The sequence below is a fragment of the Chiloscyllium plagiosum genome, unplaced genomic scaffold, assembly GCF_037043375.1.
Source record: "Chiloscyllium plagiosum isolate Xiang-an unplaced genomic scaffold, Cpla_swu_hap1 HiC_scaffold_45, whole genome shotgun sequence".
NCBI classification, from domain to species: domain Eukaryota; kingdom Metazoa; phylum Chordata; class Chondrichthyes; order Orectolobiformes; family Hemiscylliidae; genus Chiloscyllium; species Chiloscyllium plagiosum.
Genome location: NW_028270183.1, coordinates 10,306,271 through 10,333,904, shown reverse-complemented (window position 1 = coordinate 10,333,904; position 27,634 = coordinate 10,306,271). Strand labels below are relative to the sequence as shown.

The following is a 27,634-nucleotide window of genomic DNA, read 5'->3' as shown; positions in this document are numbered from 1 at the left end:
CTGATCAATCCCTGTCTTTCCAAGTAATGATTAATCCTGTCCTGTCTTTTCCAATAAGTTCCCTACCACTGACATCAGGTAAACCGGTCTGTAATTACCCTGGCTTATCCCTGCTGCCCTTCTTATACAAAGGAATCACATGAATCATCTGGCACTTCACCTATGGTCAGCAAGGTAGTAAATACCTACGCCAGGTCCCCAGAAGTCTCTTCCCTTGTCTCCCATAGCAGCCTGTCATCTGCCCCTGGGGATTTGTGCCTGTTAAAATGCCACCAGTGTATAGTTGGCAAAAGCCTAGAGCTGAACCATCTTGGGCCGAAAGCTAAAGGACAGTGTGAAGAAAGCAGGGTCTGAAATCTGAAGGAGCAGGCAACTATATTTGGTGAGTTGAATATGGAGGATGCAGAGGGTCAGCTCATCTTCAGCTCTTGTGGTGCTGGGAAAACACAGCAGGTCAGGCAGCATCCAAGGAGCAGGAGAGTCACCATTTCAGGCATAAGTCCTTCATCAGGAATCACATTCATATAGTCACCTTCCCCTTCATATTTCACCGCCTGACCGGCTGTGCTTTTCCAACGCCACACTTTTTGACTCTGAAATCCAGCATCTGAGGTCCTCACTTCCTCCTCATCTCTAGCTTGTGATCATTTCTAACAACACCAACTGTGAGAAACCAGAGAAGGGAAAGATCTTCGGTGAGATCTTGAGAGTGGGCATGAGGGAACTGACTGAAAAATTTGAAGTGTTGATGTTCCTGAATGAGTTACGTCATGACAAGTGGCATCTTTAAACCATTGAAGAGACACTATGCATTCCAAGTGGGACTTGATGGCTTTGATCTTGTTGCTGGGAATTGTGTTGAGAGGTGAATCTCTGGGTTAACTAAGCCCATAATTGAGGGGATGTTATGAACAGTTCCAGTCAATGTTATAAAAACAGAAGTTGCTGGAGAAACACAGTATTTCTGGAGAGAAAGCAGAGTTAACATTTCGGGTCTAGTCAGCCTTCTTGTTTATAGATGTTATATGGATACTAAACACTTTGGACTTTAGGTAAAATTAGGAAAGGACTTCTGTAGAGTTGAGTGCTGCATTACAGGAGACATGTGAATACAATGGAGACAGTGCAGAAGCAAATTATGAGAATGATTCCCTGGATGAGAAATGCCAGTTTGTTTTTAGATTAGATTCCCTACAGTGTGGAAACGGGCCCTTCAGCCCAACCGATCCATACCGACCTGCTGAAGAGTAACCCACCCAGTCCCATTTCCCTCTGACTAATGCATCTGACACTATGGGCAAATTAGCATGGCCAATTCACCTGACCTGCACATCTTTGGACTGTGGGAGGAAACCGGAGCACCCGGAGGTAACCCACGCAGACACGGGGAGAACGTGCAAACTGCACATAGAGAGTCGCCCGAGGCTGGAATGAACGTGGGACCCTGGCGCTGAGGCAGCAGTGCTAGCCACCATGCCGCCCTGTATGAGCATTGCTTGAAGATGTTGGCAAGAAGAAGGCTGAGAGGAGGTTTGATGGAGATTTTCAAAAAAGCTGGATCAGCTGGATAGTGTAGATAGGAAGAAACTGTTCCTGATTGTAGGAACAAAACATGAGAAGGCATAGATTTAAAATGAAGCAAAGGTGATGTGAGAAAAGATATTTTTCACCCAGTGAGTAGTTAGGTTCTGGAGTGCACTATCTGGAAATGTGGAGAAGGGAGGTTCAATTGAGGCATTTGATGAATATTTGGATAGAAATGGGGTGCAGGATTCTGGGAAAGACAAGAAATTGATACTAGGAAATACAGCCAGTGCTGGCATGGTGGGCTCAAAGGACCACTTCTGTGTCATAACGTTCTGTGATCCTGTGAACCTGACTTGGTGTCCTGATAGCTAGTCACCAATATACTTTGCAGATAAGCCCAAAGATCACTGGGAATAAAAACAGACATGAACGTAAAACTTTTGTCCAGGTTATGCAAACCCACACAGTTGGCACCTACTTTAACAAGATCATATTGGCATGGATTTCACATTTTAGGCCTTGAGTTGGTGTTTGATCAGCAGTCATAACAGTGCATTCAATCTTGTGCACAGCAAGATCCCACCAAAAGCTGTGACACTCACGGAATAATTGCAGTTGGGGAAGCCTTTCAGTCCACCGTAGCTCGTCCATTTTGCGGTTCTGCCCCACCGTTGTCCTGCCTGATCACAATCATTTTGAAGACCTCACGGCCAGCTTTTGCTCTGGTGAAAGGTCACTGGACCCGAAATATAAACTCTGTTTTCTCTCTACAGGTGCTGTCAGACCTGCCGAGTTTCTCCAGCACTCCCTGTTTGTGTTTCAGATTTGTATCATCTGCAATTCTTTGTGATTATTTTCAGACCGTTTTTTGTCAAGAGCTGAATAATTGATAAATGACGCGGCCACTCGGTCCATCTTCTCTAGGCTAAGTTCCATCTTTTCTCTTCTGATTCTTTCAATTTGTCCCCCAGTCAGGTTGCAAATCCAAGTCCCATTCTCAGAGTTCAGTGCATCATCGAGGCCACCACTTCAGTGCCTTACTCAGGAAATGAACGTACCATCGGAGAGGACAACTTCTGAGTCCTTGTGAACTTACTCTCGGTCAACATTCATCCCTCAACTGTGTCTTTTATTGTCAATTGTCTCATTTGTGGAGGCTGGTACAATTGCAACATTTAAGAGGCATTTGGATGGGTATATGAGTAGGAAGGATTTAGAGGAATATAGGTTGGGTGCTGGCAGGTGGGACTAGATTGGGTTGGGATATCTGGTCAGCATGGATGGGTTGGTCCATGCTGTACATCTCTATGACTCTATGACTATGTAGGGACTCAGGAATGATCTACGTGCTAATGGACTGCACAAAACACTGACTTCAATTCTGAAGAAGAGTCATATTAGACTCGAAACGTTAAACTGTTTCTCTCTCCACAGATGCTGCCCAGCTTCCGAAGTTGCTCCAGCACTTTAGATCTTATTTCCGTTACTGCAATTGTTTGTAACTTTACTCATGGCATGTGGGCGTCGCTGGCTGAGCCAGCATTGATTGTCCATCCCTAGTTGCCCCTTGAGAAGGTGGTGGTGAGCTGCCTTCTTGAACCGCTGTGGTCTATGTGCTGTGGTTAGACCTACAATGGCCTGAGGGAGGCAAATCCAGGATTCTGACCCAGTGACAGTGAAATAAACTCTTTGGGACATGCTGAGGATCTGACAAACCATTGCAACGCAAACGGAAGTTGTTCTTTCCCATTGAGGAACTCGACCTCCCTTTAAAGAATTTTCCTTGGCCTTGTGTCAAAGTGTTCAAGATTCTCCCAATGCTTTATTACAGGGACAAGAATAACCAGTTGACAAATGTCACTGGGTTAGCAACCCAGCAATGGGCCTAGAGACAGAGTTTCCAATCCTACCACAACAACTGAGAAGATTTAAATCTGAAATCCAAAGTTGATTTCAGTGATACTGGCAGTGAGCTCTGTTGAAAAAAATCTCATCTGGTTCACTGAAGCCCTCTGGGGAAGGCAGGCTTATGTCCTTATATGACTCCAGGGCCACAGCAACATGGTTCACCCTTAACTGCTCCCAAGGGTGATTCGGGTTGGATAACAAATGCTCGCTTCATGTGCCACCCTCGTCCCATCCTTGAATTCAAACCAATGTTTCTCTTTGAGGAGCTCCTGTTTAACACAATGGACCAATTTGACTGGCCTGTGAGGAGCTAACATGGAGCCGTGTTGGGCAGAATGGCTTCCTTTCTGTATTGTAAATAACACAATGACTCAAGGGTTTTGCTTCAAGTGTTGGGTAGAATGGGGAAGAGATCTAATTAAAGATATAAGGTTGCCCAACATTGACACCTCTGAAACAGCTCATCTAATTGTAATCAAAGTGATATCAGGGTTGGCATGGTGGCTCAGTGGTCAGCACTGCTGCCTCACAGAGATAAGGGACCTAGGTTTGATTCCAGCCTCGGGTGACTGTCTGTGTGGAGTTTGCGCATCCTCCCTGTGTCTGCGTGGGTTTCCTTCCACAGTCACAAAGATATGAAGGGTAGGTGAATTGGCCATGCTAAATTGCCCATAGTATTAGGTGCAATTAGTCAGAAGTAAATGGGTCTGGTTGGGTTACTCTTTTGGAGGGTCAGTGTGCACTTGTTGGGCCGAAGGGACTGTTTCCACACTGTAGTCTAGTCAATGTTTGAAGGGCTTTTAAACAGAGGTAGTGTCCATGGCTGTGAACCAGGAGGCCTGGATTCAAGACCCATGTAGGTGTGTAATAACATCTCTGAACAGATTGATTTGAAAATGTCTCAAAGCAAGAGTCCCTGGACTTGAAATGTTAACTCTGTTGTTTCTCTACACAGCTAATGCCATACCTGCTGAATTTCTCCAGAAATTTTTGCATTGGTTTCAGCATCTGCAGTTCTTTCTTTTATTTAACTCATTTGTGACAACGAGAACAGAAAGTAGAGGACAGCTTGACAGCAGGAGAGAGAAAGCCAGGTTTAAATTCTGCAAAAGAGTTCCTGCTCCCCCCAGGGCTGAGTAGAAATTCCAAGTAGAAATAAATCTATGGATGAAACATAATTAAAATGGAGGACCTCCCCCTTCAAACAGAAACAATTCCCTGTCTTTTAAAATGTATGCAAACTGGGATTGGGGATACAAATCTGAGGGGATGAGGATTCTTGAGACTTATTGCTAACTAAACACCAACTGTTATCCAGGCAAAGGGGACAACAGGGGCTATAAACAAGGCAAGATCATGTACAGAATGCCAGACTGTTCTACAGTCATAGAGTCATATAGCACAGAAACAGACCCTTCGGTCCAACCATGCCAAGCACAATCCCAAACTGCCTGCTCCTGGCCCATATTCCTACCAGACCTTTTCCTATTAATGTATTTATCTAAATGTCTTTTAAACGTTGTGATTGTACCTAACTCCACCACCGCCTCGGAAAGTTCACTCCATACGGGTACCACCGTCTGTGTAAAAATTGCCCCTCGTGTCTTTTTTAAATCTCTCTCCACTCAGTTTTAAAACGTGTCCCTTAGTTTTGAAATCCCCCCACCCTAGGTAAAAGACACCTGCCATTAACTCAATCTATACCCCTCAGTATTTTATAAACTTCTTGCTTTGAATAAAAGGATTTGAATTTCCCCAACTTTTACATGGGGTGTCACAGTGGCTAGCACTGCAGCCTCACAGTGCCAGGGACCCGGGTTCAATTCCAGCCTCGGGTGACTGTGTGGAGTTTGCATATTCTCCCCATGTCTGCATGGGTTTCCTCCCACGTCCAAAGATAAGCAGGTTAGAGTAAACTGGCCATACTAAATTGTCCGTAGTGTTAGGTGCATTAGTCAGAGGGAAATGGGTCTGGGTGGGTTACTCTTCAGAGGGTCGGTTTGGATTTATTGGGCCAAAGGGCCTGTTTCCACACTGTAGGGAATCTAATCTAAAATTTGACCAGTTTATTTTTATATCCAAAACGTCCTCTGACACACAACTGAATGGTTTTCAACTTCACTTTAGATATACAGTGAGAGCGAGGTTAACAGGTCTTGGGACATAACTGTCCATTCCAACAGTGTTAAAAATCACACAATGGGAGGTTATAGTGTGGTATTGTGTGATTTTTAACTTTGTCCACCCCAGTTCAACACCGGCTCCTCCACATCACGCCAACAACAGTATCTCCGGTGGTGTGGAGCCGGATGGGGGATGTATTCTCTCTTGCAAAGAAAGAGATCAAAACTTTGGTAAAGTTGGAGGCGGAGCTGAAGGCGGAGCGAAATGTTGTCGTTCAGAGTGAGAATCGAATTGCCTTGTTAAAGTGCTGGGGAGGTTTAGTCCCTTGCGATGGGCAGACAGAGAGAGAGAGAGAGAAAACTTCATTCAACACTGTTCCTGCAGCGCCCGGCAAAGGCTAATTGTGTGACGGTAGGAAAACGGTTTGACTTTTGCCAACTGACCTTTAACTTTGCAAAAGCCACCACATCAGGATTCTCAACGAAGGGTCTGGAAATGTAAAATTTCTGACACTCCTGTCCCATGTCAATGCAATGTGCACTGTTCTTCAGTCGCCAAGGGCGAGGGAGCCCTGGGCTGCCCTATTTCACTCGTGGACCTAGCGGGCTGATGGACTAGTGGAGGCTTCACATCCAGCTATGTATTGGAGGGGTGAGGGATATCCTGTCCCGTTTTGATGCCTTCATGGGGGCACTTTCTGCCAATGCAGTGATTGGATGCCAATCCTTCTACCTGGTAACATTAGCACTATTTGGAGCGACCAATGCCATTTTATGGGATCATCCTACTTTTCCCAGTCCTGGCACCGGATAACAACATGTTGCATTTGCATAGCACCTTTTAATGCAGCAAAGCATCCAGTGATGCCCTATGATCCGACAAGGATAAAACTGACACCCAGACAAAGGAAAGACATTTTAGGTGACCAAAGCTTTTGCAGGTATTAGATGGATGGGAAAGGAGATGATGGATGAAGAGAAAGTTCCAGATTGGGGATTAGATCAACGGGGAAGGCATGAGGTGGCCCATTTGTAGAGCCAAGGAAGTGAGGGGCGCACAAAGGCCAGAAATGGAGAAATACAGGAGAAGATATGGAGGGGGCAGAGGGATTTGGACGCGTGTTTATAAAATTGAGGAATCGGACCAGGATCAGGATCCAACCTGAAACCTGTTTCAGATTTATCATTGATTTTACTGCCAGGAAAGACCATGCTTCCACGGAGGGAGTGCAATGAGGGTCCACCAGGCTTGTTTCTGGGATGGCTGTAAGGAGAGATTGGCCAAATTCAACCTGCGTTCTCTAGAGTTTTGAAGAATGAAAGGTGATCTCATTGAAACCTACAAAATATATAACATGAGAGACAGGGTAGATGCAGGTAAGATGTCTCCTCTGATTAGGGAGTTAAGAACCAGGGGACACAACTTAAAATTAGAGGGGGATGTCACTTAGGTCCGAGGTCAGGAGAATTTATTTTTACTCAGAGGGTTTCGAACGGATGGAATTTTCTACCTCAGAGGGCTAAGGGAGCTTGGTTGTTGAGTCTTTTTAAGGTAGAGATTGATAGATTTCTGATTACTGGTGGTGTACATGGTAATGGGGATGGGTTGGGTAAAAGTGTTTGATCAACCATATTCAGGCTGAATGGTAGCCATGATGTGGAGGTGCCGGTGTTGGACTGGGATGGACAAAGTCAAAAGTCACACAACACCAGGTTATAGTCAACAGGTTTATTTAAAATCACAAGCTTTCTGAGTGTCGGCCCTTTGTCAGGTCATTGGTGGGGAGGGCTCAATGGGCTAAATGACCTACTCCTGTTCCTATGTTCCTCTGTCTTGTTCTGAATGAGGCATTTAGTCACTGAACTATTGCAACAGCCCTAACCTCACTGCAACCTGTGACATCCATCTGCAAATCTGATAGCTTTGCAACAAAGCTTCTTTCACGAATATTAAACTATTCTCAGGTTTGATTTTGAGCAAGTTCAGGATTAAATAGAGTGTGCGACCTCGGGTTAATTCGGAGTTGATTGTCCAGGTTATTGAACATCTCTGCACCTCTGCAGAGTGAATGTGGGAGAAGATAATAGCTATGTGAAATAAGTAACAGACTCTGCAACGAAGTTTGTGTGAGTTCCTTTGTTTGATTTGTTAATTAGGTTTAAAGTTGAACCCTGAATCATAGATACATTGTCTTCTAATAAGAGTGATTGCAACTTGAAACTGTGCGCATCTGACCAGACTATGGGTGTATTTTAACTTTGTCTGATAGTGGGAATTGGGCAATTTTGGACAAGTCATTCTTCCAACATTTCTTGCAATATGAATGGAAATCAGGAGAAGTATATAATGAGCAGGCTGTAACCGAAAATGCCAATCTTACACGACCAGCCAAAGGAGAGATTATTCCCCTTATTTTGTATCGACTATATATTGGTCAGAGTGTCATTCAGATACACTGAAAAGGAGTTTGGGGACATTTATATTGACTCGGCTTCAGTAAGCTGATTACCAGCAGTGCGTTGCATTTCTAACAGTCAGCAAGGGTTGTGATGTGAAATACAACGTAGTACACAGATAAAGTTCCTAGCTTATCAATAAAAAAAATCATCTGTATTGCAACTGTTTAGTGGATTAACCCTTTAAGATTGGTGAGAGTGGCAGAACCATGCAGTACCATATAATACCTCTTCATTACACAGGAACAGGAGTGGATCTTGATTCCAGATCACAGCTCATCATCTACTTCAATGCCAACATTTTTGGGTATCTAAAAATCTATTGGTCTCTGTATTGAACAGACTCAATCTTCTCAAAACTCGCTAAGACTCAATAACTGAACTTCTACAGCCCTCTGGGCTAGAGTGATCCAAAGATTCACCACCGTGAAGACATTTCTCCTTACCTCCTTGTCCATTAATCTGTGACTCTGTCCCCTATTCCTACATCATCATATAGCCAGGGGAATGTGTCCTTTCTGCATCTACCCTGCAGAGCCCTGTAAGAATTTTCAATGCTTCAAGGAGACCACCTTCTCAACTCTAGAGAAAACATACCCAGTCTCCTCAGTGTCTCCACATAGGGCACTCCAGGAATTGGAACTTCTGCTGTAGTCCCTCTATGGCAAGTAAATCTTTCATTTGGCAGGGAGACCAAAATTGGACATAATACTCCAGGAACAGTCTCAGTGAGGCCCTATGCATTTGCAGGAACACTTCGTACATGATATGCAAACAATGCATTATCAGAGTCTAGTTGAAAGAGTAAGAAAAGGTTTATCTTTATCTTAAAGGGATATGGGTTTCCAAGCTACATGCTGTAGGAATCCTGCAGACTTCCCTGGAGTCATAGAGATGTTCAGTACGAAAACAAACCCTTCGGTTCAACTCATCCATACCGACCAGATATCCTAACCTAATCTAGTCCCATTTCTCAGCATTTAGCCCATATCCCTCTAAACCCTTCCTATACATATACCCATCCAGATGCCTTTTAAATGTTGTAATTGCATCAGCCTCCACCACTTCCTCTGGCCGCTCATTCCATACACGCACCACCCTCTATGTAAAAAGGTTGCCCCTTAGGTCCCTTTTATATCTTTCCCCTCCCACCCTAAACCTATGCCCTCTAGTTCTGGACTCCCCCATCCTGGTGAAAGGACCTTGTCTATTTATCCTATCCATGCCCTCATGATTTTATAAACCTCTATAAGCTCACCCCTCAGCCTCCGATGCTCCAGGGAAAACAGCCCCAGCCTTTTCAGCCTTTCCCTATAACTCAAACTCTCCAAGCTTGGCAACCTTGGGCAGCACAGTGGCTCGCACTGCTGCCTCAAAGCACCAGGGTCCCAGGTTCAATTCTAGCCTTGGGCAACTGTCTGTGTGGAGTTTGCACATTCTCCCAGTGTCTGTGTGGGTTTCCACCCACAGTCCAAAGATGTGTAAGTTAGGTGATTTGGCCATGCTAAATTGCCCAAAGTGTTAGGTGCATTAGTCAGAGGGGAAATGCGTCTGGGTGGGTTACTCTTCAGAAGGTTCATTGTAGACTGGTTGGGCCGAAGGGCCTGTTTCCACAATGTAGCTAATCTAATCTAAATCTTTTCTGAACCCTTTCAAGTTTCACAACATCCTTCTGATAGGAAGGAAACCAGAATTGCACGCAATATTCCAAAAGTGGCCTAACCAATGTCCTGTCCAGCCGCAACATGACCAATCTGATCCCATTTCCCAGCATTTGGCCAATTCCCTCTGAACCCTTCCTATCACTTGGAAAATATTTGATAATTTTGTGTTACCTGCCCTCATTCCTCCTCCCAAAATTTAGAACCTTTTCTGTCCCCTCCATCCTGAAGACGAGTAGCTATGTTGTTGAGAGACTGGAAGACAGCCCCCCCCAGGTATGAGATTTATGTTATTTTGAGAGGACAGTAGTAAGGGTAGGTGGGATCATGAAGGACGATTTCTTGATTGCTTGTCATGGCTTTTAAAACTAAAACTCTTTTTCTATTCTTTCCTAGGTCTTTTCAGTCAGTCTGAGGCTGTGCAGGGGGATATCACAAGTTTGAATCTCAGTTGGATCTCCTGATTTACTGAAGGTCAACAGCTTTTGAGATACAGATTCCAGTGCTCTCAGAAATATCTCCAGCCATTGGTACGATTGATTTGTCAGGTTCTTGCAGGAACTCTCCTCCTTTTTTCCTGTTTTTTTACAAGAAATATTTATTTGTTCATGTGTTGCATTTACTGCCCGTCCCTATTTGCCCTTGAGGAGGTGGTAGTGAGCTGCCTTCTTGAACTGCTGCAGTCCACCTGCTGTAGGTGGACCCACACTGTCATTAGAGGTGCAATTCTATTCAGCTCCTCAAGTCTGTTCTATTATTCAATTAGATCACAATTGACCTGTAATACGGCTTCACTGATCAGTATGTGTAATGTAAGGACTCCCGTTGTGCTGTTGGAAAGGGATTTTGACCCAAGGACTGTGACTCGGAGGGGAACCTGCAGAAAGTGGTGGTGTTCCCATTGCTTCTGCTGCCCTTGTGCTTCCAGTTGGTCATGGATTTGGAAGGTACTGCAAAAGAGCCTTTGTGAGTTGTTGCAGTGTACCTAACAGTGTGCTTTATGACTCGGTTGCTCTGTGTGATCTCCAACATGGTTTGCGTTGATCTTTTAGTTCTGTAGCTTTGAATTTCTAGGTATCTAAACTTCTCTCTCCTTTACCTCCTACAGAAAGCTTCCTCCATCTCTCTCTCTGACTGTCGCTCACATACTGAGTCTCTGGTAACTCAAGGGATGACCATCACCTACACAGCACGAGTGGCTAATGTCCGCTTTTGCAGTTTTTCCAAACTGCTGGTTCTCTGGAAGGGAAGCATCTATAAACTCCTCTACAAAGAGTTCCTCGTCTTCTCCTTCATGTATGCAGTCCTGAGTGTTGCCTACAGGTTAGATACCATCCTGCAGGAGTTGTGTAACCTACCATGTGCCATCCACCGTTCCATCATGGTTTTTGAAGTCTGACCTGATGGTACTGAGCATCAAGGTAGAATCATGGGATTGTAAGTGACTTGAGCAAACCCTGCCATGGGCTGTTTGAGTCCCCCTGAAGACCCAGTGCTCAGGAAGAGGCAAATTGTTGACCTTCTGGGTGATGCTGGAAGTGGAATGTTAGAAGGTGTGAGTTTGGATATGATGCCCCCTCATGTCCAAATAGCTCACTGATGTTCAACTATTACATGAAGAATGATTGTGTTTTTTAAATTCATTTCTGGGACTTGGGCATCGCTGGCTGCCCAGCATTGATAGCCCATCCCTATTTGCCCCTTGCAAAGGTGTGGGTGAGCTGCCTTCTTGAATCACTGCAGCCCACTTGCTGTGGGTTGACCCACAATGCCGGGAGGGAGGGAATTCCAGGATTTTGACCCAACTGTGAAGGAACGGCGGTATATTTCCAAGTCAGGATGGTGAGTGGCCTGGAGGGGAACTTGCGGATGGTGGTGTTCCCAAGTACCTGCTGCCGTTGTCCTTCTAGATGGAAGAGGTTGTGGGTTTAGAAGGTGCTCCCTAAGGATCTTTGGTGAAATTCAGTGTATGGGAATTAGAGGCAGTCGGAACACTGAGGGTGTGGGAGGGGAAGGCTTTTGGCATTTATTATACAGCTGCCCATCAGATGCTGGGTCCACATCGATGAGCTTTTGAGGATGTGAGGAGCAGAGGAGGAAAGGGAGAGAGGGGGCTTCGAGATGCTTCAAATTCTTTTGCTCTCCCCTTCCTGATTGGAATGTGTCTGGAGGCTGAGAAAGATCTGCTCACCCTAATTGTTGCCTTGTGAAGTTGGTGGGTTAACAAGAATGTCCGATCAAGAAACACCAGCATTTGGAACCAAATCGTTTCAATCTCCAGATAAAGCAGCAATATGCTCAAACAAAACTGAATCAACAAGGACATAAACTTACACAGGTAAAGCCAGAATAAGTTTGGAATAAGTTAGGTTTGGAAGGTTTGGCTCTGTCACCATGTGAGCTCTCAGAAATGCTCTTCTCCCTGAACTACATTCAACTCTCCTCAAAATATGAGATGAAGTGAGGGTGCTTCCATTCCAGGTGAAAATTGGTCCTGGATGTTCTCAGAGTTTGGATGCAGAGATGACTGAATGGTTTCCTAGGGACCCGTTGACAGAAAATACACAGAGTGACATTACTACTGTAAACATCAAATCCTGGAGATCACAGCGGGTTAAAGCAGCATCCATGGAGAGGCAGCAAGCTTTGAGTCTACATTACTCTTCATCAGAACAAATGAGATTGTTCATTGTTTATCACAGAATTATTATGGTACAAAAGGAGACCATTCAGCCCATCGTAACTGCTGTGCTATTATCACTGGTTATCAATTATGTTTAATTATATACAAGTGGCATTAATTGGGATTTCACATCGAGTCTTAAAGCATGGTGGGAGGCCCTTCAGCCTATCCTGTCCCTACTGGTAAGCTAGAGCACATACTAGGAGACACTGACTGAAACTGTGGTGTGGTTGAGTTAGGAGGCGGATGCTTGTAATTTTCTACACTGTAAATAAATGTAAGAATGGGTAAAAATTAGCTCCAATGCTACCCTTTGTAAATTGGCTTTCTAGAATCGAACAAGTTTGGGAAAAAAACATCGATGCAGAGGAGTATTGGAATGTTTCCCAAAGGAAATTGTTGGGGTAGATGCCATTTAAGGTACAGGTGCATACATGTTAGGTACAGAATAATGTCGAGACAGAGTGCACTGGGCAATGAGATTAGTTTTGGGTTGCTCTATGATGGGGCTGAATAGTCTCCTCATATAAATGTCTTTGGTTGGAGGCTGGTAATGAAAAAATAGTTAATTTGGTTTAAAGTTTTCTTTTATTTATCGTTTCATTTTTATTGCTGCAAAAGGTTTGTGCTGATGGAAGAGCAGAAGAGATACTTTGAGAAACTGGCACTGTACTGCAATCACTATGCTAACCTAATCCCTATGGCTTTTGTACTTGGTAGGTTAACTCTTAATTTGTGTTCTTCTGTTTGCTTTATTCTTGTTCCCCCAACTTTTTTCCCAAATGTCTGGACACATCAGCTTGTCTGATCTCACCATCTGGTCTAAATCCTCTGAGCCTTGTTGTCCTGTAATTGGGAATAATTGGGAAGTAGATTGGAGATGGTCTCCGTTAATTAAAGGTTTGATTCCAAATTCCACCATTCCCAACTGTTCTGGCCCGAGGTTCACCAGTTTGGGGCTTATTGTGAACAAGCCCTCTGTGACCTTTCACCCCTGCTCTTTATAAACTTCAGCAGCGACAACGTAACTCCACAGGAATTATCGTTACAGGTCTGCTGTTGGGGAAGGTGGGCTAGTATTGTGGTGAGCAACAACCACTACAATGACACTAAGACTGGATGTACTCACCGTCCTCCTGAGCATTTAGAATCTCCAGATGTGTGATTGGCCATGGCAGCCATATTGGGCACAATATCCCTACCCCCTCTAATCATTCATAAAGGTTATCCAGTGCACACTGCAGGAGCCTGATTTGGTCTCCCATCTGTCCCATGGAAGCTGGTATAAGGCCACAAGATATAGGAGCAGTATCCGGCTATTGCAACTGCTCCACCATTCGATCATGGTTGATATGTTTCTCAACCCCATTCTCCTGGCTTCTCCCTGGCTTCTCCCTGATGAAGAGCTCAGGCTCGAAATGTTGACTCTCCTGCTCTTCGGATGCTGCCTGACAGGCTGTGCTTTTCCAGCACCATACCTTTTGGCTTCTCCCTGTGACCCTTGATCTTTTTAGTGAACAAGAACATACGTATCTTAAAGATGCTCAATGACTTGGCCTCCCCAGTCTTCAGCGGCAATACGTTCCACAGATTGACCCCCCCCCCCCTCAGCTGAAGAAATTGCACAGCATCTCAGTTCGAAAGGGCCATCCCTTCACTCTGAGGCTGTGCCCTCAGGTTCTAGTCTGTCCTACTGGTGGAAACACCTTCTCCAGGTCTACTCTATCCAAGGCGGCATTGCCATTGCTTTCAGAGCTTATGGACAAGAGGAAGGAGTGGGTGAAAATAGGCTTCTTTGCTGCTGGTATTAGACTTCAGAATGGACCTCTCAAATTTTAAATTTAATGTTGATCTCGCTCTCTGTGCACCTTCTCTGCAGCTATAACATGGTATTCCTCGCTCTGTCCTATCATCTCTGTGTGGCACAATCTGCCTGTTCTGCACACAAAGGAAAACCTTTCACTCTACCTAGGTACATGTGACAACAATGAATCAAATCAAATCAAATCAAAATGATGAAGGTGGAGTCCCCTTTGTGAACTCCCTGTGGGCTATCAGAGAGAATTCCCCTCCTTCACAGGTAGATGTAGAATTCAAAAAAGGAATTAATCTGCCATGGGTTGTCTGGGGGGGAGACACCCAATCACAATCAAAGAATCATGTTATCCCTTGAAATTGATGGGGTACAAATAAACGTTGGCATCCGTACTCTCAGATGTTGCTGTGTAGCGTGGGTGACAGTAACGGGAGGTGCATTTACCCAAAAACAATGAAGATTCTTTTGACAAGGCACCTTTTGAGCAAAAGGTCTAATTCCTGAGGGTAGTCCCCCTTGTCACGCCACTTTAGGGCACATGCAGTGGCTCAGATACAGAGTGAAGTTCTTTGTTCCTTCCAACCTAACCTTCCATCTCCAACCCCCACCCTCTACAGCTTGAGATATTACTTTGCTGGGGGAAAAAGACCTCCAGTTCTTCAAGACCACTCCTCAATTACCCCACAGGTGTCCTAGCCACATTGGCACCACAAGTAGCATACTAGGGGAGGCAGTGTCCTAGTAGCTGGACTGTTAATCCAAAGACCCAGACAATGTTCTGGGGACCTGGGTTCGTATCCTGCCACGGCAGATGGTGGACTTTGAATTCACTAAAAAAATCTGGAATTGTGAATCTTATGGTGACCATGAATCCATTGCTGATTGCTGTAAAAACCCATCTGGTTCACTAATGTCCTTTAGGGAAGGAAGCTGCCACCTTTACCTGGTCCGGCCTACATGTGACTCCAGACCCACAGTAACGTGGCTGACTCTCAACTGCCTCTGGGCAAATAGGGATGGGCAATAAATATTGGGCCTAAACAGTGACGCCCTCACCCTGTGAACGAATTTTTTAAAAATCCGCAAAAACAGAACAAATGGACCGTTCATCGCATTGCCATTTGTGGGAGCCCATGTTAAAGATAGCTGTTGTAGCAGACTCAGTAGTGGGATGATGGTGGTGTAATGGGAATGTCATCAGATGATAAACCAGAAAAACCTGGGCAAATGTTCTGAGGAGATGGGTTCAAATCCTAGCATGGCAGATTAATTATCTGTAGCATAAATCTATATGTGATTCCAGACAATGTAATGTCTGAAATGGCTGAGCAACACTCTCCATTCAAAAGCAATCAGGGATGGGCAAGACATTCCCACATTCCCATGAAAGGCGAGAAACAAAAAAACAGATCCCGTGACTTTCCACACAAGGGAGGAAGTTTCACCTGATAGGATAAATAAACAAAGGGGTCGGGGAGTCCAGAACTAGAGGGCATAGGTTTAGGGTGAGAGGGGAAAGATATAAAAGAGACCTAAGGGGCAACTTTTTCACGCAGAGGGTGCTACGTGTATGGAATGAGCTGCCAGAGGATGTGGTGGAGGCTGGCACAATTGGAACATTTAAAAGGCATTTGGATGGGTATATGAATAGGAAGGGTTTGGAGGGATATGGGCCGAGTGCTGACAGGTGGGACTAGATTGGGTTGGGATGTCTGGTCGGCATGGACGGGTTGGACCGAAGGGTCTGTATCCGTGCTGTACCTCTCTATGACACTATGTCCTAGAGCCAACAGAAGTTGATGAATAATTGGGCATTAATAACTCAACTGAGGTGCAATCAACATTTACCAACTTATTTACTAATGTCCAGCTGTATAATTTGCTCTGATTGCAGTTGATGCTTAGAATAATTGAAATAAAGACCATTCGGCCCATTTTGTCTATACTGACTCTTCAGTCTTGAGGCACTTACACCATATTGGTTCATGGATCAGTTTTCCTATCTTCTTCTCCCCTCGCACCCCCCCAGGTTTTTATGTCACCCTTGTTGTAAACCGCTGGTGGAACCAATACACCAGTATCCCGCTCCCCGACCGGCTCATGTGTGTCATCTCGGGGAACGTGCATGGGGCGGATGAGCGAGGCCGCATGCTGCGCCGGACTATGATGAGATACGCCAGCCTCTCTGCCCTCCTCATCCTCCGCTCAGTCAGCACTGCCGTCATCAAACGCTTCCCCACCATGGACCACGTCGTCGAGGCAGGTAAGGCGGGAGGCATCTTGGGAGCCCGGAATTGTACCTCTGGAGTGGCCAATTGCGAATGTTGCTCCTGTTATTTCAGGAGGGAGGGGGGGAGAGACAGAAACCTGCTGCATTTGAAGGACAATTGGCTAAAGATCCAGGGAGAAAAGATAATGTTTTACACATTGAAGAAATATTCCAAAGAAGGGTCACTGTACCTGAAACATTCACTCTGCTCTCTCTCTCTCTCTACAGATGCTGTCAGGACCTGCTGAGTTTCTCCAACAAATTCTGCTTTCGACTTTACACACTGTCTTGTGATATTGAATGCCACAGTCTAAGTTTCTTTTAAATTGAATGTGGGATGTGGGCAAGGCCAACTTTCTTCTCAATCGAGTGAAGTCTGCAATAGACACTCGGAACCTTGTTTAACGCAACTTTATTTTATCACATCACAACATGAGTCCTGAGGTCTGTCCATGGTGGATACTGTGTAAGCTTGCTGTGGTGGGTTTATGGGGCAAAGGTTGGTGAGTGGGGGGCATGGAGTTAGCACTGAGTTAGGGCTATTAAAGGACTAAGGGGTGGTAGTGATAGGCATAGGTTGGCATGGAGGGTACAAGGTTGAGGGGGGGCAGGTAGAGAATGTGGGGTGACATGCTTTAGCTTGGATGGGGTCTGGGGTGCTGTGAGGGGTGAGGGCTTTGTAAAGTCAAAACTTCCATTTTGAAACTTCAGCACAGCACTGCTCAGGGGCAGTCCTCCCTCTTATCCCAATTCCATATTGGCACTGATCCCTGGGATTGTCGGCACAACTTCCTAAGTGGCCCTTCACACACCCTTCCCCTGGGCTAAAAATCCAACGGCCAGGTAGCCATTTTTAGATGTTGGTTTAGGGGAGGTAGCCCAACTCAATGCGTAACCAATTTATAGATAGAAGTCCAAGCATCACTCAATTAGATACTACTCATAAAGCAAATTGACTCTAAACTCCAATCTTTGTGACTTGACACATTCATCTTCATGGTGCCCTGCTCTCCTGTGTCACTCAGGCAATCCCTTCATCTATTTGTGCGGTGGCTCAGTGGTTAGCACTGCTGCCTCCCAGCACCAGGAACTTGGGATCGATTCCAGCCTCAGGTCACTGTCTGTGTGGAGTTTACATGTTCTCCCTGTGTCTGCGTGGGTTTCCTCTGGGTGCTCCGGCTTCCTCCCACAATCCAAAAATGAGCATGTTCGTGAGTTTTGAGAAGATTTGTAGCTCAGGTTGAGGTTTTGGATGTAGGTTCATTTCCAGACGTTCCGTTACCCTACTAGATAACATCTTCAGTGGGTCTCAGGTGAAGCAATGTTGAAAATTCCTACTTTCTATTTATATGTTTGGGTTTCTTTGGGTTGGTGATGTCATTTCCTGTGATGATGTTATTTCCTGTGGTGAAGTCACTTTCTGTTCCTTTTTCTCAGGGGGTAGTAGATGGGGTCTAACTTGATGTGTTTGTTGATAGATTTCTGATTGGAATGCCATATTTCTAGGAATTCTTGTGTGTGCCTTTGTTTGGCTTGTCCTAGGATGGATGTGTTGTCCCAGTCGAAGTGGTGTCCTTCTTCATCCGTATGTAAGGATACTAGTGAGAGAGGGTCATGTCTTTTGTGGTTAATTGGTGTTCATGTATCCTGGTGGCTAGTTTTCTGCCTGTTTGTCCAATGTAGTTTTTGTTACAGTCCTCGCACGGTGTTTTGTAAATGACATTTTCTGTATAGGGTCTTTCAAAGTTCATTAGCTGCTGTTTTAGTGTGTTGGTGGGAAATGACATCACCAACCCAAAGAAACCCAAACATATAAATAAAAAGCAGGAATTTTCAGCATTGCTTCGCCTGAGATGTACTGAAGATGTTACCTAGTAGGTTAACGAAACGTCTGGCAATGAACCTTCCAGCTCAGCGAGCAAACCTACATCCAAAATGGGCATGTTATGTGAATTGGCCATACTAAATTGCCCAGAGTGTTCAGGGATGTGTAGTTAGGTGCAGTAGTTAGGGATAAATATAGGATAATAGGGTAGGGGAATGGGTCTGGGTGGGTTACTCTTCAGAGGGTCGGTATGAACTTGTTGGGCCAAAGGGCCTGTTTCCATACTGTAGGGATTCTATGATTCTTAACCCATGGCTAGATGAGTTGTACCTAGCCTCGGGAGACATTAGAATCTCAGGACTGTTTTGCTGACCAGTAAAATGCCTCATCTGAATTTTCACAATAAGACATACCTCTGTGTGGTCTCACTATCAAGAAAGGTCTATTCAATTATTATTATTAATAATAAATTATTATCCATTTCTATTGATCCACAGACCCAGTAATGTTCTGGGGATAGGGAGTTTAATGGTGGAATTTGAATTCAATTAAAATAAAATCTGGAATTAAGAGTCTAGCAATGACTGTGAATCCATGGCTGATTGTCAGGTAAAACCCATCTGGTTCACTGATGTCCTTTAGGGAAGGAAACTGTCATCCTTACCTAGTCTGGCCTACACATGACTCCAGACCCACAGCAATGGGGTTGACATGTAACTGCCCTCTGAGCAATTAGGGATGGGTAATAAATGCTGGCCTGGCCAGCGATACTCACATCCTGTGAATGATTAAAAAAAGTTAAGAAGGTAACTGCATTTATACCGTACCTTGGGCTCTCCCTTACAAAAGCAATATCAGGGCACAAATTACTTCGTGTCTCTTTATTTGCCAAATAATTGCCATCTGAAGTTGTTTTTTCTCGTATATAACATTGAACCGAGGGCAGCATGGTGGCTCAGTGGTTAGCACTGCTGCACCACAGCGCCAGGGACCTGGGTGCGATTCAACCCTCAGGCGACAGTCTGTGTGGACTTTGCACGTTCTCTCTGTGTCTGGGTGGGTTTCCTTCGGATGCTGTGGTTTCCTCCCACAGTACAAAGGTGTGCAGGTTAGGGTGGATTGGCCATGCTAAATTACCCACAGGGTGAAGACTAGATGGATTAGCCATGAAAATGCAGGGATAGGGATGGTGTGGGTGGGATGCTCTTTGAAGCGTCAGTGTGGACTCGATGGGCTGAATGGCCTGCAACCACACTGTAGGGATTCTATGAGATCTTGGAACTCCCTCGATAACAGCTCCATGGCTGAGGATGACAGAGGTTCAAGAAGGCGGCTCACCAGCACATTCAATGGAGCAACATCCTTATTTTCAAGTTCTCATCCTATTTTTCAATGGGTCCGTCTCCAACTCTGTTATCACCGCCAGCCCTCCAAGATATTGATGTTCCTCTCATTCTGACCCCAGACACTGTCCCTGGTGTTGACCGTTCCGCTGTTACTGACCATGTCCTCAGTCACTTCAGCTCCCAGTTCTGAAATTGCCTCCCTGCATGTCTTCTGCCTCGCTTTCCACCTTTTAAAACAGCCCTCTCAACCAACCCCTTTGACCCAGGTCTTTTTTGCTCATCTGACCTAACAGAGGCAGAAACCCTCACAACATTTAAGGAGCATCTTGATTTGCACTTGCAATCCCAAGACATACAGGGCAATGATGCGAAAGTGAGGACTGCAGATATTGGAGATTAGAGTCGAGAGTGTGGTGCTGGAAATGCACAGCAGGTCAGGCAGCATCTGAGGAGCAGGAGAATTGACATTTCAGGCAAAAGCCCTTTATCAGGAATGAGGTTGGGAGCCTCAGGGGTGGAGAGATAAATGGGAGTGGGGTGGTGCTGGGGAAAGGTAGCTGAGAGTGCAATAGGTGGATGGAGGTGGGGGCAAGGGTGACAGGTCAAAGGGGAGGGTGGAGCGGATAGATGGGAAGGAAGATGGACAGGTAGGATAGGTCATGAGGGCAGTGCTGAGCTGGAAGGTTAAAACTGGGGTAAGGTAGGGGAAGGGGAAATGAGGAAACTGGTGAAATCCACATTGATGCCATGGGGTTGGAGAGTCCCGAGGCAGAAGTTGAGGTGTTCTTCCTTCAGGCTGGTAAGATGGAGGAGGCCCAGGACTGCACATCCTCAGCAGAGTGGGAGGGAGAGTGGGGTAGATGTTCCCTGAAGCACTCTGCGAGTAGGCATGATCACAGGGTGATGGGGTAGATGTTCCCTGAAGCACTCTGCGAGTAGGCATCCTGTCTCCCCAGTGTAGAGGAGACCGCATTGGGAGCAACGGATACAGTAAATGATGTGTGTGGAAGTGCAGGTGAAACTTTGATGGATGTGGAAGGCTCCTTTGGGGCCTTGGATGGAGGTGAGGGGGAGGTATGGGCGCAGGCTTTGCAATTCCAGCGGTGGCAGGGGAAGGATCCAGGAGGGGAGGGTGGTTCATTAGGGGGCGTGGACCTGACCAGGTAGTCGTGGAGGGAACAGCCTTTATGGAAAGCGGATAGGGGTGGGGAGGGAAATATATCTCTGGTGGTGGGGTCCGTTTGTAGGTGGCAGAAGTGACGGAGGATGATGTGATGTATATGGAAGTTGGTGGTGTGGAAAGTGAGGATCAAGGGGGCGTTCTGTCATTGTTGCGGTTGGAGGGGTGGGGTTCGAGGGCGGAGGTGCGGGACGTGGATGAGATGTGCTGGAGGGCATCCATGAGCCAGGTACTTAAAAATGGATTAAAATATGAAGGTGCTTGTTTTTGACTGCCACAGCATGGTCATCTCTCTGCTCCAGCCCTCTATGACTCTAATGTGGCCAAAGTTTGATTTATAATGCCCTTGTGATGCACATGGTGACCATTTTTAATATTAAAGATGGTCTATAAATGTAATTTGCTGTTGTCAGGATGACAGTAGTCCCTCCCCACTACCAAACTGAAATATTTCAATGCCTATTGGTAATGATGGTCAGCACACGAGACTAAGGCTAAGAATTATGACAAGAAGATGACATGAGAACGTAAGGACTAGGAGCTGGAGTAGGCCATCTGAGCCCTCAAGCCTGCTCCGTCATTCAATTAGATCATGGCTGATCTTTGTTGTGAACTCAGCTCCACATATCCCGCTCACCAAAACCTTTAATTCCTTTACCTTTCAAAACTCTAATCCATCTTTGTCTTAAAAACTTTCAACGAGGCAGCCTCAACTGCTTCACTGGGGAGGGAATTCCACAGATTCACAACCCTCTGGGAGAAGAAGTTCCTCCTCAGCTCAGTCCTCAATCTGCTCCCTGTTATTTTGAGGCTATGCCCCCTAGTTCTTGTCCGAAGTATTCAAGCTATTGCCGCTTGGATTGTTGAAATGTAACCTGTTTCCTTTGCAGGGTTTATGACCAGAGATGAGCGAAAGAAATATGAAAGTCTTCACTCTCCCTATAACAAGTACTGGATTCCGTGCGTCTGGTTTACAAACCTGGCAGCGAAGGGACGTAAGGAAGGCCGGATTAGAGATGACAATGCCCTCAAGCTGTTAATGGAGGTATTGAGTTTTGAATGCCACTGAATCATGGTGGGTTGAGGGTGGCCTACACCATTCTTCCCGGTTTCCATCCTCTTTTCTGTAGTTTTGGCATCTAGTGAGAGGCCAAATAGCCTCTTTCTGTGCTGTATCCATGTTGGCGATGTTCAGTCTCACTCTGAGGGAGCTTTGTTCTTGTGCAGAGATTTTTGAATGAGGGCCACTGAGTGTCATATGTCAGAGCTATCCCAGACCCCTCCCATTTTGGATCACTCATCCTATGGGGCGGCATGGTGGCTCAGTGGTTAGCACTGTGGCCTCACAGCACCAGGGACCTAGGTTCGATTCCAGCCTCGGGCGATTGTCTGTGTGGAGTTTGCATATTCTCCCTGAGTCTGCGTGGATTTCCTCCGGGTGCTCCGGTTTCCTCCCACAGTCCAAAGATGTGCAGGTCAGGTTACGTTCTCATGTCCTTGCTAAATTGCTCATAGTGTTAAGTGCGTTAGTCAGAGGGGAAGTGGGGCCGAAGGGCCTGTTTCCACACTGTAGGGAATCTAATCTAAATCTTTCACCATTCAAATAGGTTGAAGATACAAATTACATTGTCTCCACATTATAGGGAGAGATGATAAAGGCTTTTCATTGCTGAGACCTTGTTCCTGGATGCAACATGTGCCCTTAATGAAGTCTCGGTGCCTACAAAGATTCGCATTTATATTGTTCCTTCCATGAGCACCAATGATTCACAGCAGTGCTTCATGAGCCGTGTTTGTGATATGTATATCTGTAAATAGATTCATCGAGTCATACAGCACAGAAACACACCCTTTGGTCCAACTCATCTGTGATAACTAACTATCTGAAACTGGTCTAGTCCCATTTGCCAGCATTTGGCCCATATCCTTCTAAACCCTTTCTATTCATCTACCCATCCAGATGCATTTTAAATGTTATAATTGTACTAGCCTCCACCACTTCCTCTGGCAGCTCATTCCATACACAGACCTCTACGTGAAAAGGTTCTCCCTCATCTTAAATCTATACCTTCAAGTTTTGGACTCCCCTACCCTGGGAAGAAAGACCTTATTTACCCTATCCATGCCCCTTATGATTTTAATTACCTCTGTAAGGTCACCTCTCTGCCTCTGATGCTCCAGGGAAAACAGCCCCAGTTTATTCAACCTCTCCCGATAGCTCAAACCCTCCAACCCTGGCAATATCCTGTGAATCTTTTCTGAATTCTTTCAAGTTTAACAACATCTTTCCTATAGCGGGGAGACCAGAATTGAACGCAGTATTCCAAAAGTGGCCTAAACCAGTGTCCTGTACAGCCGCAACATGACGTCCCAACTCCTACACACAATGTCGTGACCCATACGCTCTTATTGAAGTGCATAAAGATTGGCTCCAGTTCTACCTTCACCACTTGGCTTTCTGGAGTATAACAGCTTAAATATTGGATAACTTAGTGATAGGTATTGGGTTTAATTGTTCTTTATGTGTTAGACTACTACAGTCAGACTTGGGTTGCAGTGGAAAATGTATTCAGTCAGGGTTCCAGCTCCTGATCTTGAGTTTCAATTTGCAGGGTTACACAAAATGGAATTCTATCACTTATTGCAAGGGGAATGGAATACACCATAAAGGATACTTGGCATCCAGCTGTATGGGATCCTTAGCGAAGCCACATCATGAATACAGTGTACAGTTTTGGTCACCTCATTGCTGATCCTTTATCCATTAGCTTTTAGAAGAGTGAGAGGTAATCATTGGGGTAACATGGTAGCTCAGTAGCTCATAGGGCTAGGGACCTGGGTTCGATTTCCCCCCCTCAGGCCACTGTCTGTGTGGAGTTTGCATGTTCTCCACGTGTCTTCATGGGTTTCCTCCGGGTGAGGTAAATTAAACCAAAAATTCTCAACAAAGGAAGCTGTTGAAAGTCCTTCCGTTATTAAGATAGGGCTTGAGAGAGTGAGTCAAGAAGACTACAGCATAGATGAATATACAGGCAGAAGATTGGCAGATGCAGTTTGAGGTAAAGTGTGATTAGATGCAAGAGTAGCAGATGAATGTACAATCTAAATCAGGAAGCTCTGTTTGACATAAATTTAAAATTAGGCAGTTCACCAAAGTGTGAACAGGTGAAGAAGCTATCATTTTAGAGTTGCCAATATTAGGGAAATTTTAACATTGGCATTTAGGCTCCGAAAGAGTAACATAACTCTGTAGACCGGGAGAGCAGTGAGACATTGCAAATTAGAGTAGGGTGTACTTCAATGAATGATTTACTTATGAGTGATTTCTCATCAAAATTTAGTCACATCTTTGAAGGTCACGTTGATTAAGTTTTTCTTTGAATGCAACCTTTATAAATAGAAGCAGATAGTGAAAAAACTAAGAACTTTTGCTAGATCTTTATAAGTTATCAAATGGAGCGTTACCCTAAGTCTGGTCACTACTCTTTGGGGGGGGGGGGGGGGAGGGGGGTACAGAAAAAATGTACATAAATACCACTGGGGATGAGGGACTTCGGATAGTAAAGTGGAATCCTTCCCCTAGGAGCAGAGAAGGTAAAGGAAAGATGTGTAAAGGTATGAAGAGTTTTGACTGTGTAAGTAAAAATAAACTGTTCCCAATGGCAGGAGGGTTGTAGTTTGAAGAACATCGTTTAAGAAAATTGGCAAGAAAAGTAGGGATATGGTGAGAAACTGTTTTACGGAGTGAGTTGCGATGATCTGGAATGCAGTTCTTGAAAAGATGATGGAAACAAGTTCAGCTCTTTGGATAAACTTGGAGATGAAGAATTTACGGAGCTGTGAGAGAAGGGATGAATTGGTAATTGTTTTAGGGAGCATACTGAATCAAATAGCCTCCTGAGAATTGAGTTATGTTTCCCAGTTCAACGAATTAATCCTGACATGTTTCCTAGTCACTGAACCATGATAATTAACCAGAGTTTTTTAAAAATTTAATTGTGGAACATGGGCATCACTGGCTAGGCCAGCATTTATTGCCCTTTCCTAATTGCCCAGAGGGCAGTTAAAAGTCGACCAATGGGTCTTGGTTATCAGAGCTGTAGGTGGAGAATGTGGAGTTGAAGATATGATCAGCCAGAATTATACTGACTGGCAGGGCTGATTGGAGGGACTGAATGACCAGCTCCGAGTTGGAACACACCTATGTTCATCCAGTAAGAGGAAAGGTGGAGGACTGGGACTCATAAAAGAGCTGTCACAAACATGCTGAGCTGAATGCCTTCTTTTTATGCTATAACCATTTAATGATGCTCAGACTGTGTAATGTGAGAGAGGCATGAAGATGGGACTAAGCTGATGGTGAGACTTCTGTGGTCAAATAAGGCAAGACAAGACCCCAGCAACTCAAGAGAAAACGGTGTCTGGAGAGGGGAGGGAGGAATTGTTTATGTCTCTTTAATTGCAGAGTTTCACTGAACCAGACATTCCAAAAGTACCAATTATTTTCCACACAATGAATCTTCTGCTGTCTATAAAAAGTGCAGAGATCATGGAGGATTTTCAAAGTGTGAGGTAATACATTTTGGGAAGGCTAACAAGCAGAATTGAAACGTAATGCATTGGAGGATACTGAGGAATGGACAGCAACAGAGGGTGGGTGTTCAAACAAGGTGTATAAGATGGTGGAGAAAGCATGGTGAAAATACTTGCCTTTAGACAATAGACAATAGGTGCAGGAGTAGGCCATTCAGCCCTTCGAGCCTGCACCTTTCTGATTGACTGTAAGAGCTGGGAGATTGTGCTGGAACTAATCCCTGCGTTTATAAGTCAGGTACCACCTTGTATACCAGTAATTGGTTTTAATGTATAATAAATAGCGTTACTTTGATGTGCAAGGCTAAAGACTGTCCTTGATTTTGTCTTCTCTTTGAGCAATCTGTAAAGATCCCAAATTAATAATGTGGCATCAAACCACGTGATTAGAGACCAAACTAGTAAAACCAGCCTCTCTCTGTGTACCCTATCTGTTCCCTTTAATGCCTTGGAAACTTTGGGTAAATTTTCCCTTAGCCTTCCAAATTCTAGAGAACATAACCTTACTTTTTAAAATCACTCTTCTTTACATAATCCCTGGACACTGGATATCATTCTGGTCGATCTGTAGCTCAGTGTCAGATTTTTTGTCTGGTGACTTTTTGTTTTGAAGCACTTGGAACCTTTGCGATGTTAAAGGTACTATATAAATTTAAATTCTTGTTGGCTGCAAAGCCGTATCCACTCCCCCAAGGACTTCAGGAGCAGGGTGGATTAACCGTAGCTAAACGTTCACCGAGCTCCAAGCGGTCAAACGAGCAATGCTGCAGGAGATCCAGTGAAAAATATTGTGAAACTCAAAAATAATGGCTGCAATCAGGTTTTTGTTTTAAATTGTTGAAGTATTCGAACCAAAGCTTAAAAATGTGTTGCTGGAAAAGCGCAGCAGGTCAGGCAGCATCAAAGGAGCAGGAGAATCGACATTTTGGGCATAAGCCCTTCTTCAGTATCCGAACCAAACCCTATTGTTTTCACTCCAATCCTGTTCCTGGGCATTGCCGTGTGTTACTGATGCTGCACTTGTTTCTGTGTAACTTAATTTCACTTATTATCCCCTCTTCCTGTGTTACACTCTTGTCATACTGAGAGAAAAATTATTAGAGATTGATTTTAATATTGTACCTTCTGTTCCCTCTTTATCTATTTCTTTCTAACATTCAGGAACTGAATACCTTTAGAGCCAAGTGCAGTCTTCTATTTCACTATGACTGGATCAGTATCCCACTGGTGTACACACAGGTAATGGCTTAAATTGTATTAAATGTTATTAACCGTTGCACACTCAGTGAGGAGCTTTTCCTTTGCAACAAATAGCTGAACCTTCCTATACAGGTGCTCAGCATCTTGACTGCTTTGACTCCACTGCTGAATTCATGGACATCAGTCAGGGTACCAGCAGTGATGTTGGAGTCTGCTCATGGTTCATAAGGTGATGATGGCTCTTAATCCCCATCTAGTGGCTAGTGTTGGAAGTGTATATTGACAGATCAGGACAGGCTGGGTACTGCATATGCTGGAGATTAGAATCAAGATTAGAGTGGTGCTGGAAAAGCACAGCAGGTCAGGCAGCGTCCGAGGAGCAGGAAAATCGACGATCAGGACAGGTTCAGGTTTGAATATGGTGTAGTGGTATCGTCCCTCCACTAAAAGGTAACCATAGTCCTACCAAAATGTAGGCAGCACTCTTGTTAGAGAGGGATGGCTGGTGGTGGTTTAAGTGGAAGGAGGTGAGAGGTTGAGTCCTTCAAGGTAACCTCAGCCAGTGCAGGAATTGAACCCACACAGTTAGCATCACTCTGTATCACTCCAGAGCCGTAACCTGTGTCTTTGAGTTACCAGCCTGGAGATATTACCACAGCCTTTCTAGATGTCCCTGCAGTGAGGGAGTGCTGGCAGTGTGCCAAGTATCAACATTCATAGGAGACATGATTAGACCAGGATTCTTGTGGTGCAGAGGTATCGTCCCTACCTCTGGGCCAGAGGACTGAGTTCAAACCTCACCAGAGGTATGACTGAAGAGGTGATTAAATATATCTATGATGTGACCTGTGATGGTGAGATAGGGTTTTTACACGTGTCGATTTTACTCCCTCCCAGTTGCACTGTTGTCAGGTGTTGAGCATGGGGTAGGGCATGCTCCTCCCTTTCAGGAGGGAGAGATGGCCCAGATAATGACGTAGTTTTGGAGCAGCATGGATGACATTCTGGCACCTGATGTTCTTTTGTTGCCTGAAACTTAGGTAGAA

The 27,634-nt window shown here is 45.0% G+C and overlaps 1 protein-coding gene across 2 annotated transcripts in view; it reads left to right on the top strand.

Annotated features, from left to right (window-relative positions):
- Window positions 1-5,915: 5,915 nt before the first annotated feature.
- Window positions 5,916-27,634, top strand: part of best2 (bestrophin 2) — a 36,702-nt gene continuing 14,983 nt past the window's right edge. For both annotated transcript variants that reach the window (XM_043694901.2, XM_043694899.2), the window contains exons 1-7: window positions 5,916-5,970; window positions 10,073-10,206; window positions 10,785-10,999; window positions 12,981-13,075; window positions 16,205-16,438; window positions 21,686-21,840; window positions 26,550-26,627. In XM_043694901.2, coding sequence (XP_043550836.2) covers window positions 10,848-10,999; window positions 12,981-13,075; window positions 16,205-16,438; window positions 21,686-21,840; window positions 26,550-26,627 — 714 coding nt within the window. In that variant the 5' untranslated portion in view covers window positions 5,916-5,970; window positions 10,073-10,206; window positions 10,785-10,847. The remainder of the gene's footprint in view (window positions 5,971-10,072; window positions 10,207-10,784; window positions 11,000-12,980; window positions 13,076-16,204; window positions 16,439-21,685; window positions 21,841-26,549; window positions 26,628-27,634) is intronic.